This window comes from Cydia pomonella, chromosome 5, assembly GCF_033807575.1.
Source record: "Cydia pomonella isolate Wapato2018A chromosome 5, ilCydPomo1, whole genome shotgun sequence".
In the NCBI taxonomy this organism is placed as follows: domain Eukaryota; kingdom Metazoa; phylum Arthropoda; class Insecta; order Lepidoptera; family Tortricidae; genus Cydia; species Cydia pomonella.
This window is the reverse complement of record NC_084707.1, coordinates 17367255-17385810: the sequence shown is the minus strand read 5'-3', so window position 1 is coordinate 17385810 and position 18556 is coordinate 17367255. Positions and strand designations below refer to the sequence as shown.

Below are 18556 nucleotides of genomic sequence, written 5' to 3'. Positions count from 1 at the left end.
TTTTTTCATTTGTTTATTTGAAATCAATTACAACATTAGCAAAATTAAAACATTACATAAATTACCTATTTATTACTATTTATATTATTAGGTACATATTATTATCTTAATATTCTAAATGAAAATATCAGCCTATTAAGTATGTAGTCTCTGGGATTATTATTAACTTACTTATTCCTTTATTTTTGGTAAATGCGGAAAATTATATGTAAGCTATACATGTAACTATGCAGATTTGTAGTTAAAGTTTCTTCCATGCAACTACTTCCCATGCCATTAGTAAGCGATTCCTGAAAACAAACTTTTTGATTCTATTAAAAATCCAGTGAAGTACTACTGCCATAGATAGATACTGTGGCCATGCCCATTTCAGTTCCTGCAGAAGGCTTGGTGTATACAGTACCAGTGTCTCGGGTATTCTTAATCGTATTTTGATATTCATTGCTCCAGTATGCCCATTTTGACTCCTAGAGTGTAATGTCTTCGTGTCAATAATAGCTGCAACAGAAAGTAAATTAGATTAAAATCATATTAGTTACTTGCATAAAATGTATCAACAAAGGTGCCACCGCCTGTTACCTTTCTTTACATTGTAAATCTGTTTTTAAATGTTTTCTTTGTGGTGCAATAAAGAATATTTACTAACTTACTATGTAGCTGCATGCCACTTAAACAATAAGTGGTTCTGTTATAAAATACTCAAAGTACACAAAGAAAAATATGGGCTATCTAAGTATCTATACCTTCTTGCTTAAAAATTTTTAAATACTGCAGATTTATATTACCTTCTCTGATAAAATATTCCTCCAAAATAGCATCTACAACATCTTTATCTTTCTTTTCCAAGTATCTGAATAAAGATGTATTGTACATAGTGTCTATAGTATTGGGATGACATGGCAAGTGGGAGGCCTGATGTAATGTCAAGTCTCCGTAGTAAGTTAATGCAGAGGGTGGTAGAGAAAATTCCTTATTTATTATTGCTAAACCTTGCATGTGAAGTGGGCATACAGTCTGTAAAGAATAAAGAGAGGTTAGGATATTATAAATCTTGAGAGGCTCTAGGAGTCATGACATGACTACAGTTACAACTTTCAAACCTTGCCTTGATGGTTTGAGCCTTTAAGGCTCTACTAAGGCCACATTCACAATACTAGTTGATGATGACTTTAGTTACTTGTATAAATAAATTTGCAATGGAAGAGAGTGAAAAATTTCTTATGTGGTTATAGCATTAAACAGAATATAAAGCATCTTATTGCAAATTTTGTACAGAAAGTAGCCTTCACCTTTAATTGGAAGTCCACTTCTAAAACTAGAACTATAGAAGCTAATGTCTTGACTGGAGGAATTTGGAGAAGAAATTTGAGTTCCAATACATCATTATTTCCATCACCATTGTTATCATGCTCATCCACCTACAAAAAACAGACAAGTAGAGATTAGAAGTAGGTAAGTAAGAAAATGTGTAAAGCAAACTAACAACAGACAGTAGTGTAGTAGTGTGGTAGTTTTGTGTTCCTGCTGGTACGTAAGGTTGCTAGAGTACAAGGGTGCAGTGTTAGGGTTAGTAATGCATAAGTAACTACTCTGGAGTTGCAGCTGTACATAGGCTACGGAGACTGCTTACCATCAGGAGGGCCATATGCTTGTTTGCCACCGATGTGGTATAAAAGACAAGCAAAGTAAATGGATGGTGGAAGTGTATTTCACATTTTATCATGGTATGATATAAATCTGACACTCTTTCTTGACATCTTTTTTAGTTCTATGAATCCATGCCTCAATCCCAATCATGTTGTTTCATATATTTACCTGAACAGCTTACTCTTTGAATTGTAACTATTGGAAAGTAGTTATATTTACCTGAAATTCAGCACAGTATTCATCATGGTCATAATTGTCATTACCACACACTATTGGCTGACTAGGATCATCGGTCTCAGCCACTAACAAGTAGTCGTATGTAAAATGTACCACCGGTTGTTCAAAGTAACTCTGGGACTTCAACCAAAACCCTGCAAAAAGTTAGGTTAGATCATCGCATATATACAGATTACATGACATGACATTGTAGTTTGAATTTATTGTTTTTACCTCGACCCCCGTATGCAAAAACGAATGGCAAGATAATAATAAGTCCATTTGTCAGCAATATGAAAAACATTGCTTTCGATAGAAGGTAGCTTTTGTACTGAATTTCCACATTGTAAGTAAATAAAGTTAACAACTTCATAACGTTGATGGAGAATTTATTTGGGTTATATTCCTTGTTATATCTTCAGCATTATACTTATATCCTTAGTAGTTTTTAAGTCTATTCAATAAACATTTGAGTATTGATTCGAACAATACAACAGCATTGTTATGTTATGATTATGACATTCCGTCTGTCAACAAATTGAATATTTCGTTGCTAAGCAACTAATGTTGCAAGGGTACATTTTTAAAGCTCTTATAGAAGAAGGACGAATCTATATATAGGGAGCGTGCGCGACGAAAAATTATGAAATTTTTACATAATATTAACTTTACTATAAATTTTACAGGAAAAATATAATCAGACCTCTATCTTGGTAATTGGTTTTTTTAATAAATAAATTGTAACAAGTTTTTTGGAGAAATCGCGAAACGTCTGGTTGACGTAACTGGTGACCGAAGAGCTGGCGGCTTCCTCGCACAACGTATCAGTATTGCGATACAACGAGGAAATGCCGCCAGCATTCTTGGTACAATGCCTCAAGGGCCTATTTTAGATATAAGCTAGTTATAGTAATCATCTGTATATATCCATTATGTATATTGTTATCTCAATAAATATTAAGTATTATTAATAAAAAACCCTTCCGATTTCAGTTTGCAATTTAACCAACTTTACGTGTTACATTAAATACACCTTTATTTACCTTCAAGAATGGGGGGGGATGAATGTTGCTGGGGGATGAATGTTGCTCACGTCCGCAGGAAGCACCTATCAATACCCTGCACGTGTCCCCCGGGTGGTGCTAAACGAGCAACAACCATAAAGGCGAAATAGGCGAAATCAGTATCTGCTCATATACGAAATGGCTATTACGAATGTTCAATGCTCTCGAGGATCCAGGGATCCCAAGACCAAAGATGTGAAACCTTCAGTACGCATCTGGCAGTTAAATATCGAAGGCATCAGTCAAGCCAAATGCGACTACCTGCAAAAACAACTGCGGGATTATGACATCGACATAGTCAACATTCAAGAGACACACAGTAAAGACGAGCAAGACCTGCACAGAAGAGGACGCATACCGGGATATACTCTCATTAAGGCGCTCCATCATCCTCAGTATGGAATAGCTACATACGCCAGGGATAACCTTACTGAAGTGGCCTTGGTGTCTGCCAGCAGTGAAGAAAACATTTTCATTATCACTGTCCAAGTAAACGACATAAAGATCGTAAATGTGTACAAACCTCCCAAAGCAGGATGGGGTCCTGGTCTACTTCCCACGCACGACCACCCATGTATCTACGCGGGGGATTTTAATAGTCACCACACGAACTGGAAATACAGCAAAAGTGATGCGAACGGAGAAGCACTTGTCCAGTGGGCTGAAATGGCCGATCTGCATCTGGTTTTCGATGCAAAGGACCCGGGTACTTTCCACTCTGCGCGTTGGCACAAGGATTACAACCCAGATCTCGCTTTTGTAACAAAGGACTGCCTCGACCAGCCTCTCCCTACAACTCGGACCATTCTGCCTTGTTTTCCAAACAGTCAACACAGGCCTGTACATCTAGAAATAGGCTTAAGAATACCTCTTGTAAATTCTATGCCCTTGCCAAGGTGGAATTTTGGTAGAGCAAACTGGGGTGGATTCAGAACCCAACTTGATGCAGAGCTTTCGGCAGCAGACCTAAACCCATGCGCGCGGAACTATAAAGTTTTCTCTGTTTTAGTCATCAAAGTCGCAAAAAACACGATTCCCCGAGGGTATAGAAAGGAGTATGTCCCAGGTTGGAACACACAAAGTGAACTTCTATATAAGTCGTACCAAGTCACAGGAGACCATGAAATGGGCGCAAAACTTTTGCAGTCACTAGATCTGAACAGAAAGCAGAAGTGGGAGTCATTGGTGCAGAATATGGACTTTAAAAAATCTAGTAGGAAAGCGTGGCACACCTTGAACAAACTAACAGGGAAAAAGACGCCACCGAAAATTAACCAACTTACAGTACACCCTAACGCTATTGCAAATCGCATGGTAGAACTAACACGGGCAAAAAAAGACAAGTTAGTGACAAAGAAAATTAAGCACAAGCTAACGGAACTCAGACGTTCGATGCCAAGAAACAGCGAACTCTCAAAAAATTTTTCTATACATGAGGTAGCCTCCGCAATAAAGCAGCTGAAACCTGGTAAGGCGGCTGGACCAGATAATATTTATAATGAATTTATCCGCAACATGGGTCCCACCAGTGTCGGCTGGCTCACTGCTTTGTTTTCGGATATTCTGGTTAAGAATCATATACCGAAAGAGTTCAAGAAGTCCAAGGTCATAGCTCTACTGAAACCCGGAAAGAACGAACATATCCCAGAAAATTTTAGGCCCGTGTCTCTCCTTAGCTGCGTCTACAAGTTGCTTGAACGTCTAATTCTCTCAAGGATTACTCCCTACATAGAGGCCGCCACTCCACCTGAACAGGCTGGATTCAGATGTGGGCGTAGCTGTACCGACCAAGTTCTTGCTCTCACCACACATATTGAAGCCGGTTTCCAGAATAAGTTGAAGTCCACCGCCGTCTTTATAGACCTAACAGCTGCTTACGATACTGTCTGGAAACAAGGCATGATATACAAAGTTCTTTCAGTGATCCCCAGCCGAGAAATCGCAGACCTGCTGTGCATTATGCTCAGTGAAAGGGAGTTCGAAGTCTTCCTCGGTGACCAGAAGAGTAGAAAGAGGAAATTAAACAATGGGCTTCCTCAGGGATCTGTTCTAGCACCACAGCTCTTCAACCTGTATATACACGACCTGCCACAAACCAAATCCAGAAAGTTCATTTATGCGGACGATATTGCTCTGGTAGCCCAGAGCCTTACATTTGGGGAAGGCGAGAGTCAACTTACTGCGGATTTGAAGACCTTGAAAGCGTATTTTCGAGAGTGGAGACTCATACCGAGCGCCACAAAAACAGAAGTGTCTTGCTTTCACCTAAGCAACCACCTTGCTAAACAGGAGCCAACTGTCACTTTGGGCGGTAAAAGGTTACCTTACAATCCTTTTCCAACATACCTTGGCATTACTTTAGACAGGACCCTAAGCTACAAAGAACACCTTACTAAGCTCTCGCTTAAAATTTCGACCCGGAACAACATACTGCACAAGTTGTGTGGCACCTCATGGGGAGCATCTGCGGACTGTCTCCGTTCAACGGCTCTGGGACTCGTCTATCCCACTGCAGAGTACTGTGCTCCAATTTGGCTACAAAGTGCACACACGCAATTGGTAGACTCGAAGCTTAATGTCACCATGAGATGCATTACGGGGACAGTCAAATCTACACCTTGCCACTGGCTCCCTACGCTCAGTCGAATCCCACCTCCACATTTGAGAAGGAAACAGGCGCTGCTAAGGGAGAATAACAAAATTAGAGCATGTCCTTCTCTCCCAATGCATCAGGAGTTTACCAACCCGCCTATGGCGAGACTTAAGTCCCGTCGCCCCGCATACGCCGCCGCTGCAACACTCACACAAAATTCCTTCGATGTACAGCAGCTCTGGAAACAAGAATGGATGAGGCAAGCTGACGGCACCCCGGCCGGGAATATCGACCCGACTATCATGAACAAGGGGACCGACCTTCCTAGGAAACTATGGTGTCGCTTAAACCGCTTAAGAATCGGGCACGGACGATGCAACTTCTTCCGGCATAAGTGGGGTTGGAGAGACTCCGCGCTATGCGACTGCGGCATCGAGGACCAGACCATGGAGCACATCATCCAGCGGTGCCCACTCCGCGCATACTCGGGTAGCCCGGATGATCTTTTAGACTTGACGCCCGATGCTGTGCAATGGTTGCAAAACTTGGATGTTGCCTTATAAATAATACTGTATATGTATAATTTTGCCTATGTGACTATATCGCCATACGATTAAATAAATAAATTTACCTTCAAGTAAAAGATCAATTTTTGAAATCGGTTCACATGATAGAGAATTATCCTCGAAAAACCAACATACGTGCATTACATATTCCCTTCCTACCCTCCAGACTATGCGCGTGAATCGCGGCGCGACTTCGCGGAGGGAACATACCGCGACGCGACGTTGACGTAGACTCCACACTCGCACAACTTTACGGCGATTTCGCAGTTTGGTTCGCGGCAAGATGGCGCCGAAGCGTCAGCTGATCGGATTTAGTTAGCGGCAAGGCACTGATTTAAACTGGTAACTGTAATTGATTTTTGGTTGATCAAGTTCGCACCCAATATAACCAAGTAGCCGCCATAGAAGGTTATGACAGTTCAGATTAATCGGCTCGTAAACGAATCGCGGCGCGAAGGGATCGCGAGTGTGGATCTTGCAAGTTCGCGCTTCGCGTCTCCTTTGACGCGGGCCAAATACCGAAGAAAAACGGGGAATAAGGCGCGAAGGCGTGAACAATCTGCGAAATCGACGCGAGGGTCCTCCACACTCGCGTTCGCGGCTTCGCGTCTCGATTTGCGCATGAGTGTGGAGGGCCCTTTACATCGCGCACATTAGTTAGACAATTTGCCGATAGATGGCGCTGTACACAGACATAGTATTAGTATTCGGTGGTGATGCTAAGATTTTTCTCACGATCAGCCCCCAAAGATTTTTTTTTACACACCACGTCGGTGGCAAACAAGCATACGGCCCACCTGGTGGTAAGCGGTCCCCATCACTTATGAACATCTGCAACTCCAGGGTCTGTAGCATTCAAGTTTTTATTTCATTACCAATATACATAGGCATAGGTACTTATGTACTTTTTAATATCACGTCGGTGGCAAACGAGCATACGTCCCGGCGCCTGATGGTAAGCGATCACCTTAGCCTATGGAAGTCTGCAAATCCATGTGCTACATGTGCGTGGCCAACACTTTAAAAACCTATTCGCTCCTTTTTCTGAAGAACTCCTTACTGTAGTGTAGTCCCTCGAGAAAACCTCGGCAGAATGTTATTCCACAGCCGGACCGTCCGGGGGAGAAAGTTCCTCTTAAAAGGGAAGTGATCGTCCCGTGAATACCACGTGATCATCCATACAAAAAGAGGAAACTTTTTTCCATTTTTAAATTCTGCAATGCTGAGTGGAGACCATTTCAGCCTCACATCCTTATCTGTCTGTTTTGTATTCTTCAACTTGTACTGTTTCTTTTTAGGGTTCCGTAGCCAAATGGCAAAAAACGGAACCCTTATAGATTCGTCATGTCCGTCTGTCTGTCCGTTTATGTCACAGCCACTTCTTTCCTAAACTATAAAAACTATACTGTCCAAACTTGGTAAGTATTCTTGGATGTATTCTATGAATCGCATTATGTGGGATATCTATGGAGAGGTCTTCAAAAATGATATTGAGGTTTCTAATATCATATTTTTCTAAACTAAATAGTTTGCGGGAGAGACACTTCCAAAGTGGTAAATGTGTCCCCCCCCCCCCTGTAACTTCTAAAATAAGAGAATGATAAACCTAAAAAAATATATGATGTACATTAGCATGCAAACTTCCACCGAAAATTGGTTTGAACGAGATTTAGTAAGTAGTTTTTTTTAATACGTCATAAAATTAAAAAAAAAAATTTTTCATCAAACCCATACGTGTGGGGTATCTATGTACAGGTCTTCAAAAATGATATTGAGGTTTCTAATATAATTTTTTCCTACATTTGCTATAAAAACTATACTGTTCAAACTTGGTAAGTATTCTTGGATGTATTCTATGAACCGCATTAAGATTTTCACACAAAAATAGAAAAAAAAAACAATAAATTTTGGGGGTTCTCCATACTTAGAACTGAAACTCAAAAATTTTATTTCATCAAACCCATACGTGTGGGATATCTATGGAGAGGTCTTCAAAAATGATATTGAGGTTTCTAATATCATATTTTTCTAAACTAAATAGTTTGCGCGAGAAACACTTCCAAAGTGGTAAAATGTGCCCCCCCCCTGTAACTTCTAATGATAAACCTAAAAAAAATATATAAAAATATATGCAAACTTAGTTTAACTACTTACTAGTAAGTAGTTTTTTTTATACGTCATAAATGGTACGGAACCCTTCATGGGCGAGTCCGACTCGCATGTTGTTAATGTATTTTTTTTGTAATAATACTAATAATTGATGTGTTGTCTGAATAAATATTATTCTATTCTATTCTGTTCGGTTCTGTTCTGTTCTGTCCTGTTCGGTTCTGTTCTGTTCTGTTCTATTCTATTATTTTCTATTTTATTCTATACTATTCTATTCTACTCTACATATTTTTAGGGTGGTATTAACACAATGAAAAAATAAGTTTACAGATTTTCCTTTTTTTCTAAAATTTGTAAAACAGCCAAAAAAAAATCCAAAAATGCGAAACCTATAAAGTGTGATTTCTATATTTCGAAGTTATTTAACAAAACAGTTATCATCAAGTTATAAATATTTTTATATCTATATATTAGGATCAAAAGAGCTTGATTCGAAGAACATACAATAGGTAGAAAATAAAATTCTATACGCATTTATGTATCGGACGGGGCTTGTTGAACTAACTGTGACACTTGTATATAATATTAATTTACAAATTTAATTACACTGAAATGGTGGGCTTGTCGCATATAATATCTACATACCTGGTCCCTGGTTCGAATCCCAGTAACGGCATTTATTTGTTCCCGAGTCATGGGTGTTTTCTATGTATAAAAGTATGTATTTATCTACATACCTATGTATTACGTCATCTAGTACCCATAGTATAAGCTTTAGTTTGGGTTAAGCTCGATCTGTTCCGTGTAAGATTATCCCCAAAATATTTTTTTATAATTTATAATACACATTTACATTATTATATAATACATAAACTTGCTTTCAGATTATAATGAGTGTCTATTCCTATTAGTCACGAGACTTCTAGGAGATGTCTGCGCAACTTGCTCTTAAACGAAGATTTGGTCTGTGCTTGCCGTATCTCAATCTCAATAGGGAGGGTGTCCCAAAGACGAATCGCGTGTATGGTAAAGGAATTAGTTATAGAACCAGACCGATAGAAAGGGACTGACAGCGTTAGTTTACGGGAGGAACGGAGCTCACGGCCTGGCTGTGTGCTTACATATTGGAATTTAGACCGCAGGTACTCCGGTATTGCTGGATCATTTAATATGCTGTAGGGCATACACATTACTCTGAGGCGCCTGCGTTCTCGTACGCGGAGCTAATAAGTTAGCGCAATTAAGTTTCCGCCGAAAGGCAGAGGCATGCGAAGGCCGAAGATAAATCTGAATCTGACACAGTTGTTTAGGAGCCCATCCAGTCTGTCCAAGAGTCCTTGTGAAAGGTTGGCAAGGCACATATCACTACAATCGATGACTGGAAGCTCAAGAGTCTGTATGAGAGGAGTACTATCAGTGAAATATCAAAAATACTCCCGTTGGAATTGGTCAATTGGTGCCGTTACTATACCATGTAAACTAATGTTAACATAATGGTATGGCATTGGTAATAATTGCCTGCTTGAATATAAAAATTCTGTCTTTTAGTGCGGAACCCTAAAATATCCCCACTCCCGCTCACTTATTTTTACCCGTTATTGCATTGTTATCGATGTTATCATTTTCATCAGTAAGCACGGCACGAGTACCTATCCGTTGATAATGTTACTTAACTGAAATTCTTAATTAGTGATTCGACAACAAGAAAACAACGAGATAAGAAATTTACCACCTACTGTTTTACTTATGTTTATGTAATTTGTTTTTTTTTTCAAATTGGTAATTAAAAACCAAAATGTCTTTACGGTAAGTATTTTATGGTTAAGGTAGCTCACCTGAAGGTAAAGGGCCCAATAAATTCTTTCACACTATAGGTATACACAGATAGGTACTAGGTACTATATCGCTTTTGTATACTCGTATCTGGACAATGACACGCAGGTATTATTACAAGTGTACTGACGCATTTCACGCGAACAGACTTGTGAAGTTCTAGTTTCTCTACAAGTCAGCGCACACCAACAAAAGGACTTTTCGAAACCAGCGACCCCGGCGCCTGCGTTGACAACTGACACCTAGCCGGTGAATGATCCCTCTGTTAAACTTTCGTATATAAAGGGCTAGCGAACACCTAACCGCAACATTCGCTCTGGTGTCAGCCAAGAGCGCAGTAAGTCTCTTAGGACAACTTTCATATAGATCCTCAGTGAATAAACGACGTCTCCGCCAAGATGTCCATGGTCCGACGTTCTAGTATGGACAGGATGTCCTCCAGCATGACATCCAGCATGACTGGAATGGGACTTGGCGGGATAACGGGCCTCACCTCAGGAATGAGTACATTGAGCTGTATGAGGGAGCAGCAAATGACGATTGGCGGTATGCCGTCTAACTACGTGCCGGGATTATCGGCCTATTACAATATCTCAAGCTTCTGTCAGCGCCCCGGGCAGACCCGGCGTTGGCCCATGCAGCGGGCTGGACCAACGGCGCAGCATCGTCCCGGACGCTCCCACAGCACCGGCTCTCTGCATCGCATGAAACATTCTATGAGGAATAGCCCGAACACGCAATACACTCATAACCTTATTTGCAAGATGGCTGACCAGAATGAACGCCGTCGCCGTCAAGATACATTGGATGTCATTCCTCAAAGTTATTACTCACAGCAGCCCCTGAAAGTAGAACTGACTGAGTTTTATTCAAGGGATAATTCGAAAGATCATCATACTGATCAGTATGATTTGGTTAATGATAACATTTTGCCGAACCCGGTTTACCGAAGAGGACAAAACTTTTTCTTCGCGGTTCGTTTTGACAGGACCTATGACAAACAACAGGATATGATCCGCATCGTGTTCTGCTTTGGTAAGAATCTATTTAAATAATTCTTCTACTATTTTTTGTGTGGTTATGATAAGGTATTTTGGTTTACCTAGTATTTAGTATTTTTTACTAAGTACAATATTTATGTTTTAGGGCCAAAACCAAGTGTGACCAAGGGAACTCGGGTTGTTCTACCTGTAAACTGGAGCTCTCAGCAAGGTGTATTCCAACACTCACGTGACATGATGGGGATGGGAATGGGGATGGGTATGGGTATGGGCCTGGGAATGTCCCGTGTGCCAGATAGCAGTAGCAACATGGCTACCGCTGGATCTATAGGCCCCATGGGGCCGATGAACACGATGGGTAATATGAGCTCTATTGGTCCAATGGGTCCTATGAGTGGAATGAGGGAAACTACGACTTATGGCGTCCGTCGCAGTTCGTTCAGCAACGAACCTTTGCCGCTCCAACATAGCCCTCTGAGCCCACACGGGCCAATCGACCGACCTATGATCGATCGCTACGGAGGAGCGACACAACACTCGTCCTCGTTTGGCCGTAGTTATGGATCACGACATGGTTCTCGTCATGGATCCCGTCACGGTTCTATGCAGAACCTAGCTTCTCTCGCCCATGATATGGACAGGTGGGATATTAGCATTCAACGCCAAGATGGAAACACCATAACATTCCAAGTGCATGTACCGGCCACCGCACCTGTGGGTGTATGGAACTGTTGGGTTCAGACCAATCGCTTCGGCCAGCGCGACAACCGCCACGATTACAAGTGCGATGAAGATATTTACATGCTCTTCAATCCCTGGTGCAGGGAGGATACCGTTTACATGGATAACGAATCTTCTAGAAAGGAGTACGTCCTCAATGAACAAGGAAAGATTTGGTGCGGTACTTGGCGCCAACCTAAGGGCCGCAAATGGATTTACGGCCAGTTTGATGATTGCGTACTGCCAGCATGTATGTATTTGCTGGAACGTAGTGGTCTTGAGCACTCAGAACGTGGAAACCCTGTCCGAGTTTGTAGGGCTATTTCCGCTATGGTAAGAAAGTTTTTTAGAAGTAGGTACGTAATTTTTCTTAATATTCTATTCTCCTGAACACGAACGTATAAATTTAAATCTCTATTTATCAGATAAATTCGAATCATGATGACGATGGACTGATGGTGGGACGCTACGACGGTGAATACAAAGATGGTGTTGCTCCTCATGCGTGGACTGGTTCCGTGGCTATTCTCGAGCGCTACCTCACAGATGGTGGCCGACCTGTTGAATACGGCCAGTGCTGGGTTTTCTCGGGTCTTGTCGTTACAATCTGCAGAGCTCTTGGTAATTTATAATCTACTACTTCATAATCACAAACTTCCTTTTTATCTTCAACCTAAATTCATGCAATACTTATTGTTTTCAGGTATTCCTTGCCGTTCTGTAACGAACTACGTGTCAGCACACGACACTAACCGAACATTCACCGTCGACAAGTACTTTGACCACGAAGGAAACGAGGTACCCAACGGGCCTGATGAGGACTGCTATGATTCCTGCTGGAACTTCCACGTCTGGAACGATGTTTGGATGCAAAGACCCGACTTGCCGCAGGGTACATATTTTTATTTAGACTTAAGTCAGCATGCCTAATTCTATTAGAGTACATATTTCAATAAAAAGCTTCCCTAGTTTAAGTTAACCCTAACTAATATCTTGTTCCAAGCATGTTCCATAAACGAAGCAAATTTGTGAATGCTTTGATCTCTGCTTATTCAGTCTATCAATGGTGTTTTTTTTAATGTTCAAAATTTTTATTTGTGAGAATCATGGTCAGGTACAATGTGCAAATTAAAATGTACAATTTGAAATAAATAAGTAAATAGAATTAAAATGAATATCCTTCGACGACCTGTCTGGCCTAGTGGGTAGTGACTCTGCCTATGAAGCCGATGGTCCCGGGTTCGAAACCCGGTAAGGGCACTTATTTGTTTGATAAGCACAGGTATTTGGCATTTACTGTGGTGTGTATTTAAGTATTTGTATATTATATATATCGTTGTCTGAGTACCCATAACACAAGCCTTCTTTAGCTTACTGTAGGGCTTAGTCTATTTGTGTAAAAATGTCCTATGATACTTATTTATTTATTTATTAAAGCAAATTTTAAATTGTCAACTAACTTACGTCAATTATTTAAAAAAATCACTTACCCTCTTATTCATAAAACTTTACGGGCCTGATTTAGTTAAATTATATTTTATCCCTTTCTTACAAATACATAAGTCAAAATGACAGATAAAGACAAACGATTCATAGCAAATCCAGGCTTGTAACGCGTTTATGAATAACCATAAGTAAAAAAAAAACAATTACCCAATGTCGGAGTTTTTGTTGAAATATATTATTAGGTAGCAGTCTAAATACGTTTCCTGACACCATGTAGCAATTATTATTATATTAGGCTGAATTGAATAGTGGCTCATTTATCCTAGACATATCTCTGTTATTATTTAGGTTACAGCGGGTGGCAAATTATCGATGCCACACCTCAGGAGGAAGCTGAATCAGTATACCAATGTGGTCCAGCCAGCGTCGAGGCCGTCCGTCGCGGAGAGGTCGGCTTCCAGTACGACACGCCGTGCATGTACAACCAGATCAACGCCGAGCTGTGCCACTTCCAGGAGGAAGAAAATTCCGAGTGGGGATTCATTAGGATGGCGTCAAATAATTATCAGTGAGTTGAATTACGCTATATTTTTGTTTAACAAGCTCTTATGAAAACATTCATATAGGTAGGACTTGTCGATCTAATTAATTTTCAAATTCTAATGACTGAATTTACCGATTGTAAATTTAACGCTCGCATTCAAAAAGTAACCTAGGTGCCTACTAAAAATATCCCAATAAGTGATCAGTCAAATTTTGAAGAGGTACTTACCAAATTTTCATTTTTTTTTAAGTCTGCGCAGTATAGCCGTAGCATTAACTACGTACTTTGAGGTCTTTTTGATTTATTACCTGTTTCTATTTGAGGTATTTTCTGCCTTTGGGCACCTTTCTCAAGCCAGCTCTTTGACATATCTGACCAAACATACAACTTTTGGAATGTGTCCAAAACGCCATCTCAAACAAAAACAAGAAAAAGCCTCATATGTATAGTATAACAGGGATAGGCAACAGTAGGTAAATAAGTAACATCCTGTAAAATAGGTATTCACTCTCTCAGAGTTGGCCGCAAGATCCTCACCAAGAATCCAAACCGCGACGATGATGAAGGCGAGAGCGACATGCTGGAGATCACGCACGAGTACAAGACGATGGACAGCTCGTCGCCCGAGCGGCTCGCGGTCATCGCCTCCTGCCGCGGCTACCAGCGGCTGCAGCAATACTACGAGTACCCCGACCGCAACTACGAGGACGTGTACTTCGACCTTATGGACATTGATATCGTGCCGTATGGTCAGCCGTTTGATTGTACTATGAATATTCAGGTCAGTTGGTTAAATGCATTAGTAACAGTTAAGGAAACACATGTATATTTTTTATGAATTAGGTATTCTTCGTAGACAGGAGTTTTTTAATAGGAGACATTGACTTTGATGCCTTTGATCTAGATAACTTTTTATTAAGAAAGTGCCACGGTTAGGCTGTGAGGCGTGAGCCTTGGGAACGCTTTAAATTAAATGTTTTGGTGGAGTATCAGTTTCAGTTATGCTCATCATAAAATAAAACCCTAAAATGATCATAACTTTTTCCAGAATAAATCGCACGAAGATCGTACCATATGGTGCGTGCTGACGGCATCCTCATGCTACTACACGGGCGCGATCGCATCGCGTCTCCGGCGGGCGCAGGGCGAGTTTGTCGTGCGCGCCGGCCAACGTGAGGTCCTCAAGTTACACGTCACACCACAGGAGTACATGGACAAGCTGGTAGACCACTCGATGGTCAAGGTCCACGCTATGGCCTACGTCAAACAGACGCGCCAGGCGTGGTCCGACGAAGATGACTTCCCGCTGCATAAGCCGAGAATGCAAGTGCAGGTAATTTTCGTAATTATCGTTTTTTTTACACATGGTAGGATTACAAACCCTTTTCTTTTAAATCAAAATATTGGATGACGACTCACGATTTCATAACTTACTCCCATAAAATTGTTGTAGGTGAGGAGTCAGCCATGCATAGGCCAGGAATGCGCCGTCACATTCAGCTTCCAGAACCCACTGAATGTGCACTTGACCGACTGCTTCTTCACATTCGAAGGGCCTGGAGTACAGCGGCCTAGACAGGTAAACCAGTTTCCATGAATTTGATAAGTTGGGAAGGTGCGTGTAGGAAAGAGAGTATGCTTACGTTTGGTATGTTTCCAGATCCGCTTCCGTGACGTGAAGCCCGGTGAGTTCGTGAACTACCAGGACAAGTTCATGCCGCGGCGACACGGCGAGCGGCGCATCGTGGTGACGTTCTCGTCGCGGCAGATGGACGAGATCTTCGGCTGCACAACCGTGAACGTGCGAGGCTAGCACGGCCCCGGGCCCCACGCGGCCTCTCCGCGCCGCTCCCCGGGGCCGTCTTCGCCTCTAGCGTCACAAATGGAACGTTCCTACGTGTACGTGGCGCCCGAACAACAAGTCATTGTTCAAGAGGAACAAGTCGTTGTTTTAAAGACTCTTTAAACGTTTTTTAAGTGTTTTCTGTGAACGTATCTATAAGAATATTTTATGGGGCTGACAACCCGTCGACTGCCTCTACGATGACTTTTACGACGACCATGGACTCGACAACGGATATATTATTTATGAGTTATTTCACGCGCACAGTTTAAATAAAAAACAAAAAAAATTAAGTTTATACTTTCACAATTTTCACGGAGTGATTTATTATGATGATTATCATCACATGCCAATAATAATAATTTAATATTAAAAACGTGTTTAATAAGAAGGAGACCGATGCTTCAAGTGCCATATAACCTTTGCTATGACAAATATTATTTCTTTATAAAAGAAAAAATATAGATTTAATACCTTACTTTAAGATTTAAATAAATAAGATTATTATTATGTGTTTATCTACCAACTATACTATAAAAATATTTTTAAAATACCAAAAAAAGTTGTGTTTGTGTGTTTTTGGGATCTCAAAAATAAAAAAGCATGCACTGAATTTTTTTGTTTATTTTATTATATTACCTCTCCTTTGATAAATTAGCTACGTGACCTAGCTAAGACCCATAAGCCCTAGTCTAATAACACTGTCAAACTGTCATCTATTTGAAGTTTGATTTCAGCATAATGCACCTAACATGTAGTCATGTATGTCTAACAAAAACAGGATTTTGAATTACTAACTGTGAAGTGTAAACTTTAACGAGTCTCGAAATAGCCTGCGAACGTGCTTTGGCTTCAGTTAACTGAACAATTGTTTCAAGTATACGCTACCTGGTCTTGCCATAAATTCTTTTACACAGTTAATTGTACATAAGAACTATAAATTTAAAGTTATTGAAACACCGGATCAAGTTTTCGGAAAACTTGGGCTTAGTGACCCTTTTATCTGGATCAGCCCACAAAACCATAAAATACACGAGATGATAGTCTCGCAGCACTTTGTTCATTACATCTGCCGCTCCCTTAGATCTGTATTCAGCTTCAGACAAGGAATACATTGAAAATCGTAAAAAATTTGGTCACCTGAATAATTTTTATCAGAATAAGAATATATTTCCGCAAAAACTGGCGTGTAAATTATGCCATGTTCGCTTGCTCCTAAAATGGCATGTATTGAGGTGAGGGCTGACAGTATGGAATATTTATTAGGCATTTTTATTCGTTATTAGTCCCTTTATTAGGTATATAAAACATTATCAAATAACTTTAACTTTGTAACAGAATTCATGGCTAGACTAGGTGTGTTTAGGAATTTCAGCTACATTTTGAAATTTCGCTGAAAATTGCATGGATATTTTTTTTATACCCTGTTCACATCTATTTCAGTAGCATTCTAGTCTAGTGATCTAAACCAGCACTGGAATGCGACTGGAATAATGTGAACCGGCAGTGGGATATACTCACTCATTCCAGTGAGCATTCCAGTTCAGTGACTGGATTGACGGTCTAACTTGATTTCAGCTCTCCCAATCTATGTGTTATCGCTTCAACAACTATTTAATGATTGGAATTGTCTCTTTATAGGGCAACGGTCTGAAAGAGACCACCCTACAACACCATCTTTTTTATTTTTTCCTTGTACAGAATTTTCAGGACTGTAGATTGGCGATGAGGCTTGAATTGAGGATTTTTTTCAGTCTTGCCCGTTAAAGGGTTACTGTAATCGATGTGATCCAGTTCAGCACTAATTCGACCACTGGACTGGAATGCTACTGGAATAGATGTGAACCAGGCATAGTCCTCAGTTCTTTTCGTAGGTAGGAAGGTAATATTGTACTTACGCTAACAACCTTAACTGACGTAATAAGCTGATGTATGCCAGATATCAATCAATCAATATTTTTATTTGTCATAGTACAGTAAACATGGGATACGTATTATGTTCAGATATATTATGTCCTACGACACTTTTTTGGATGACCCTAACTAAATGGAATTAGGAGTAATGCGTAATTTGTATTTCACTAAAAATCTCGTATGCTTTAGTGCCGACCTCTAATCGGGATGTCTCATAATTCTTTAAAATTGACTCTAAGTTCCCAATATTTACCTATATGTCATGTAATTTACGGATTTCTAAGGAAAATGCCAATAAAACCTTCGTCTGCGCGCTTCGATGACAAATATTATTAGGTAGGTAAGATACGTATTACGTAGTAAGTTCGCGGCCACTGTATGATGTCATCGCAGTAAATTTGTCATGTGTGCGCGTTAAAGCACAGTATACAGTACCTAATTAAGTTGTAAACAATAATAAATAACAGGTAGAAAACCTGCCACGAATGTCTTTCTCCCTGATATATATTACATTTTTTGGCATTTTATTACTTTTAGACAGTTAAGCAAAAAAGGAATATTAATAATTAGAGAACTATTTGAAAGAGACGACTGTGCAAAAAGCTTTTAGTACTAGCACGGGCCTTTTAGATGAAAATTTATTATGTACGTAGGTACTTGAAATTCGCGGAAGCTGGTTGTTACGAAAGTTATGGCTTGTAAAAAAAAAAAGTTGTTCTAAAAATCATAAGTTTAAAATTGATTTAATAATATCTCGATCTCATGTTTTACAAAATATGTTTGAAGTGAAAACTTCTTTAGCGGCGCTGTGCACTTTTTGTGATAGGGAAAAAATGTTAAACTTGCGACAGGTCACGTGACCGACAGATTCGACAGATTGCAAATTCGTAAGACGGACACGTGACCTGATCGAAAAACGGTTACAATGTCATTGAAGCCAGTAGAGTAGAGTCGTTGAAATTATGGGTGGCAGTTGATTTTTCTGAGAGATAAACTTTTTAATGTTAAATAATTGTAATAGTTCTGTGTTTTTATTGTAATATAATTTGTCATGTTTGTG

General features: G+C 40.2%; 2 protein-coding genes across 3 annotated transcripts; one reads left to right on the top strand and one right to left on the bottom strand.

Annotated features, from left to right (window-relative positions):
* Positions 1 to 5: 5 nt before the first annotated feature.
* Positions 6 to 6578, bottom strand: LOC133517877 (transmembrane protein 231-like). Of its 2 annotated transcripts, XM_061851335.1 has the most exons (6): positions 6152 to 6574; positions 2098 to 2906; positions 1867 to 2018; positions 1290 to 1418; positions 786 to 1014; positions 6 to 498 (listed from the first exon to the last, which is right to left on the bottom strand). In XM_061851335.1, the coding sequence occupies exons 2-6, from the start codon at positions 2234 to 2236 to the stop codon at positions 242 to 244; spliced, it is 906 nt and encodes a 301-aa protein (XP_061707319.1). In that variant the 5' UTR covers positions 2237 to 2906; positions 6152 to 6574; the 3' UTR covers positions 6 to 241. The 2 variants fall into 2 exon arrangements, with proteins under 2 accessions (XP_061707319.1, XP_061707320.1); XM_061851336.1 differs by lacking the exon at positions 1290 to 1418 and having other exon boundaries at positions 6152 to 6578.
* A 3749-nt stretch (positions 6579 to 10327) lies between these two features.
* LOC133517873 (hemocyte protein-glutamine gamma-glutamyltransferase-like) lies at positions 10328 to 16195 on the top strand. The gene is made up of 9 exons (XM_061851329.1): positions 10328 to 11063; positions 11175 to 12082; positions 12175 to 12370; positions 12453 to 12641; positions 13544 to 13763; positions 14256 to 14520; positions 14788 to 15072; positions 15193 to 15318; positions 15400 to 16195. Exons 1-9 carry the CDS (start codon positions 10427 to 10429, stop codon positions 15550 to 15552), a joined length of 2979 nt encoding a protein of 992 aa, XP_061707313.1. The 5' UTR covers positions 10328 to 10426; the 3' UTR covers positions 15553 to 16195.
* The last annotated feature ends 2361 nt before the right edge of the window (positions 16196 to 18556 follow it).

What these genes read in the sequence shown, in the direction of transcription:
- LOC133517877 (XM_061851335.1), bottom strand. Translation starts at nt 2,236, where the DNA reads ATGAAGTTGTTAACTTTATTTACTTACAATGTGGAAATTCAGTACAAA. An exon ending in TTTTGCATACGGGGGTCGAG is followed by an intron (nt 2,019 to 2,097) that starts GTAAAAACAATA and finishes AACTTTTTGCAG; the next exon opens with GGTTTTGGTTGAAGTCCCAG. An exon ending in AAGTGGACTTCCAATTAAAG is followed by an intron (nt 1,015 to 1,289) that starts GTGAAGGCTACT and finishes TATTCTTTACAG; the next exon opens with ACTGTATGCCCACTTCACAT.
- LOC133517873 (XM_061851329.1), top strand. Translation starts at nt 10,427, where the DNA reads ATGTCCATGGTCCGACGTTCTAGTATGGACAGGATGTCCTCCAGCATG. An exon ending in AAGACCCGACTTGCCGCAGG is followed by an intron (nt 12,642 to 13,543) that starts GTACATATTTTT and finishes GTTATTATTTAG; the next exon opens with GTTACAGCGGGTGGCAAATT. An exon ending in ATGGCGTCAAATAATTATCA is followed by an intron (nt 13,764 to 14,255) that starts GTGAGTTGAATT and finishes TCACTCTCTCAG; the next exon opens with AGTTGGCCGCAAGATCCTCA.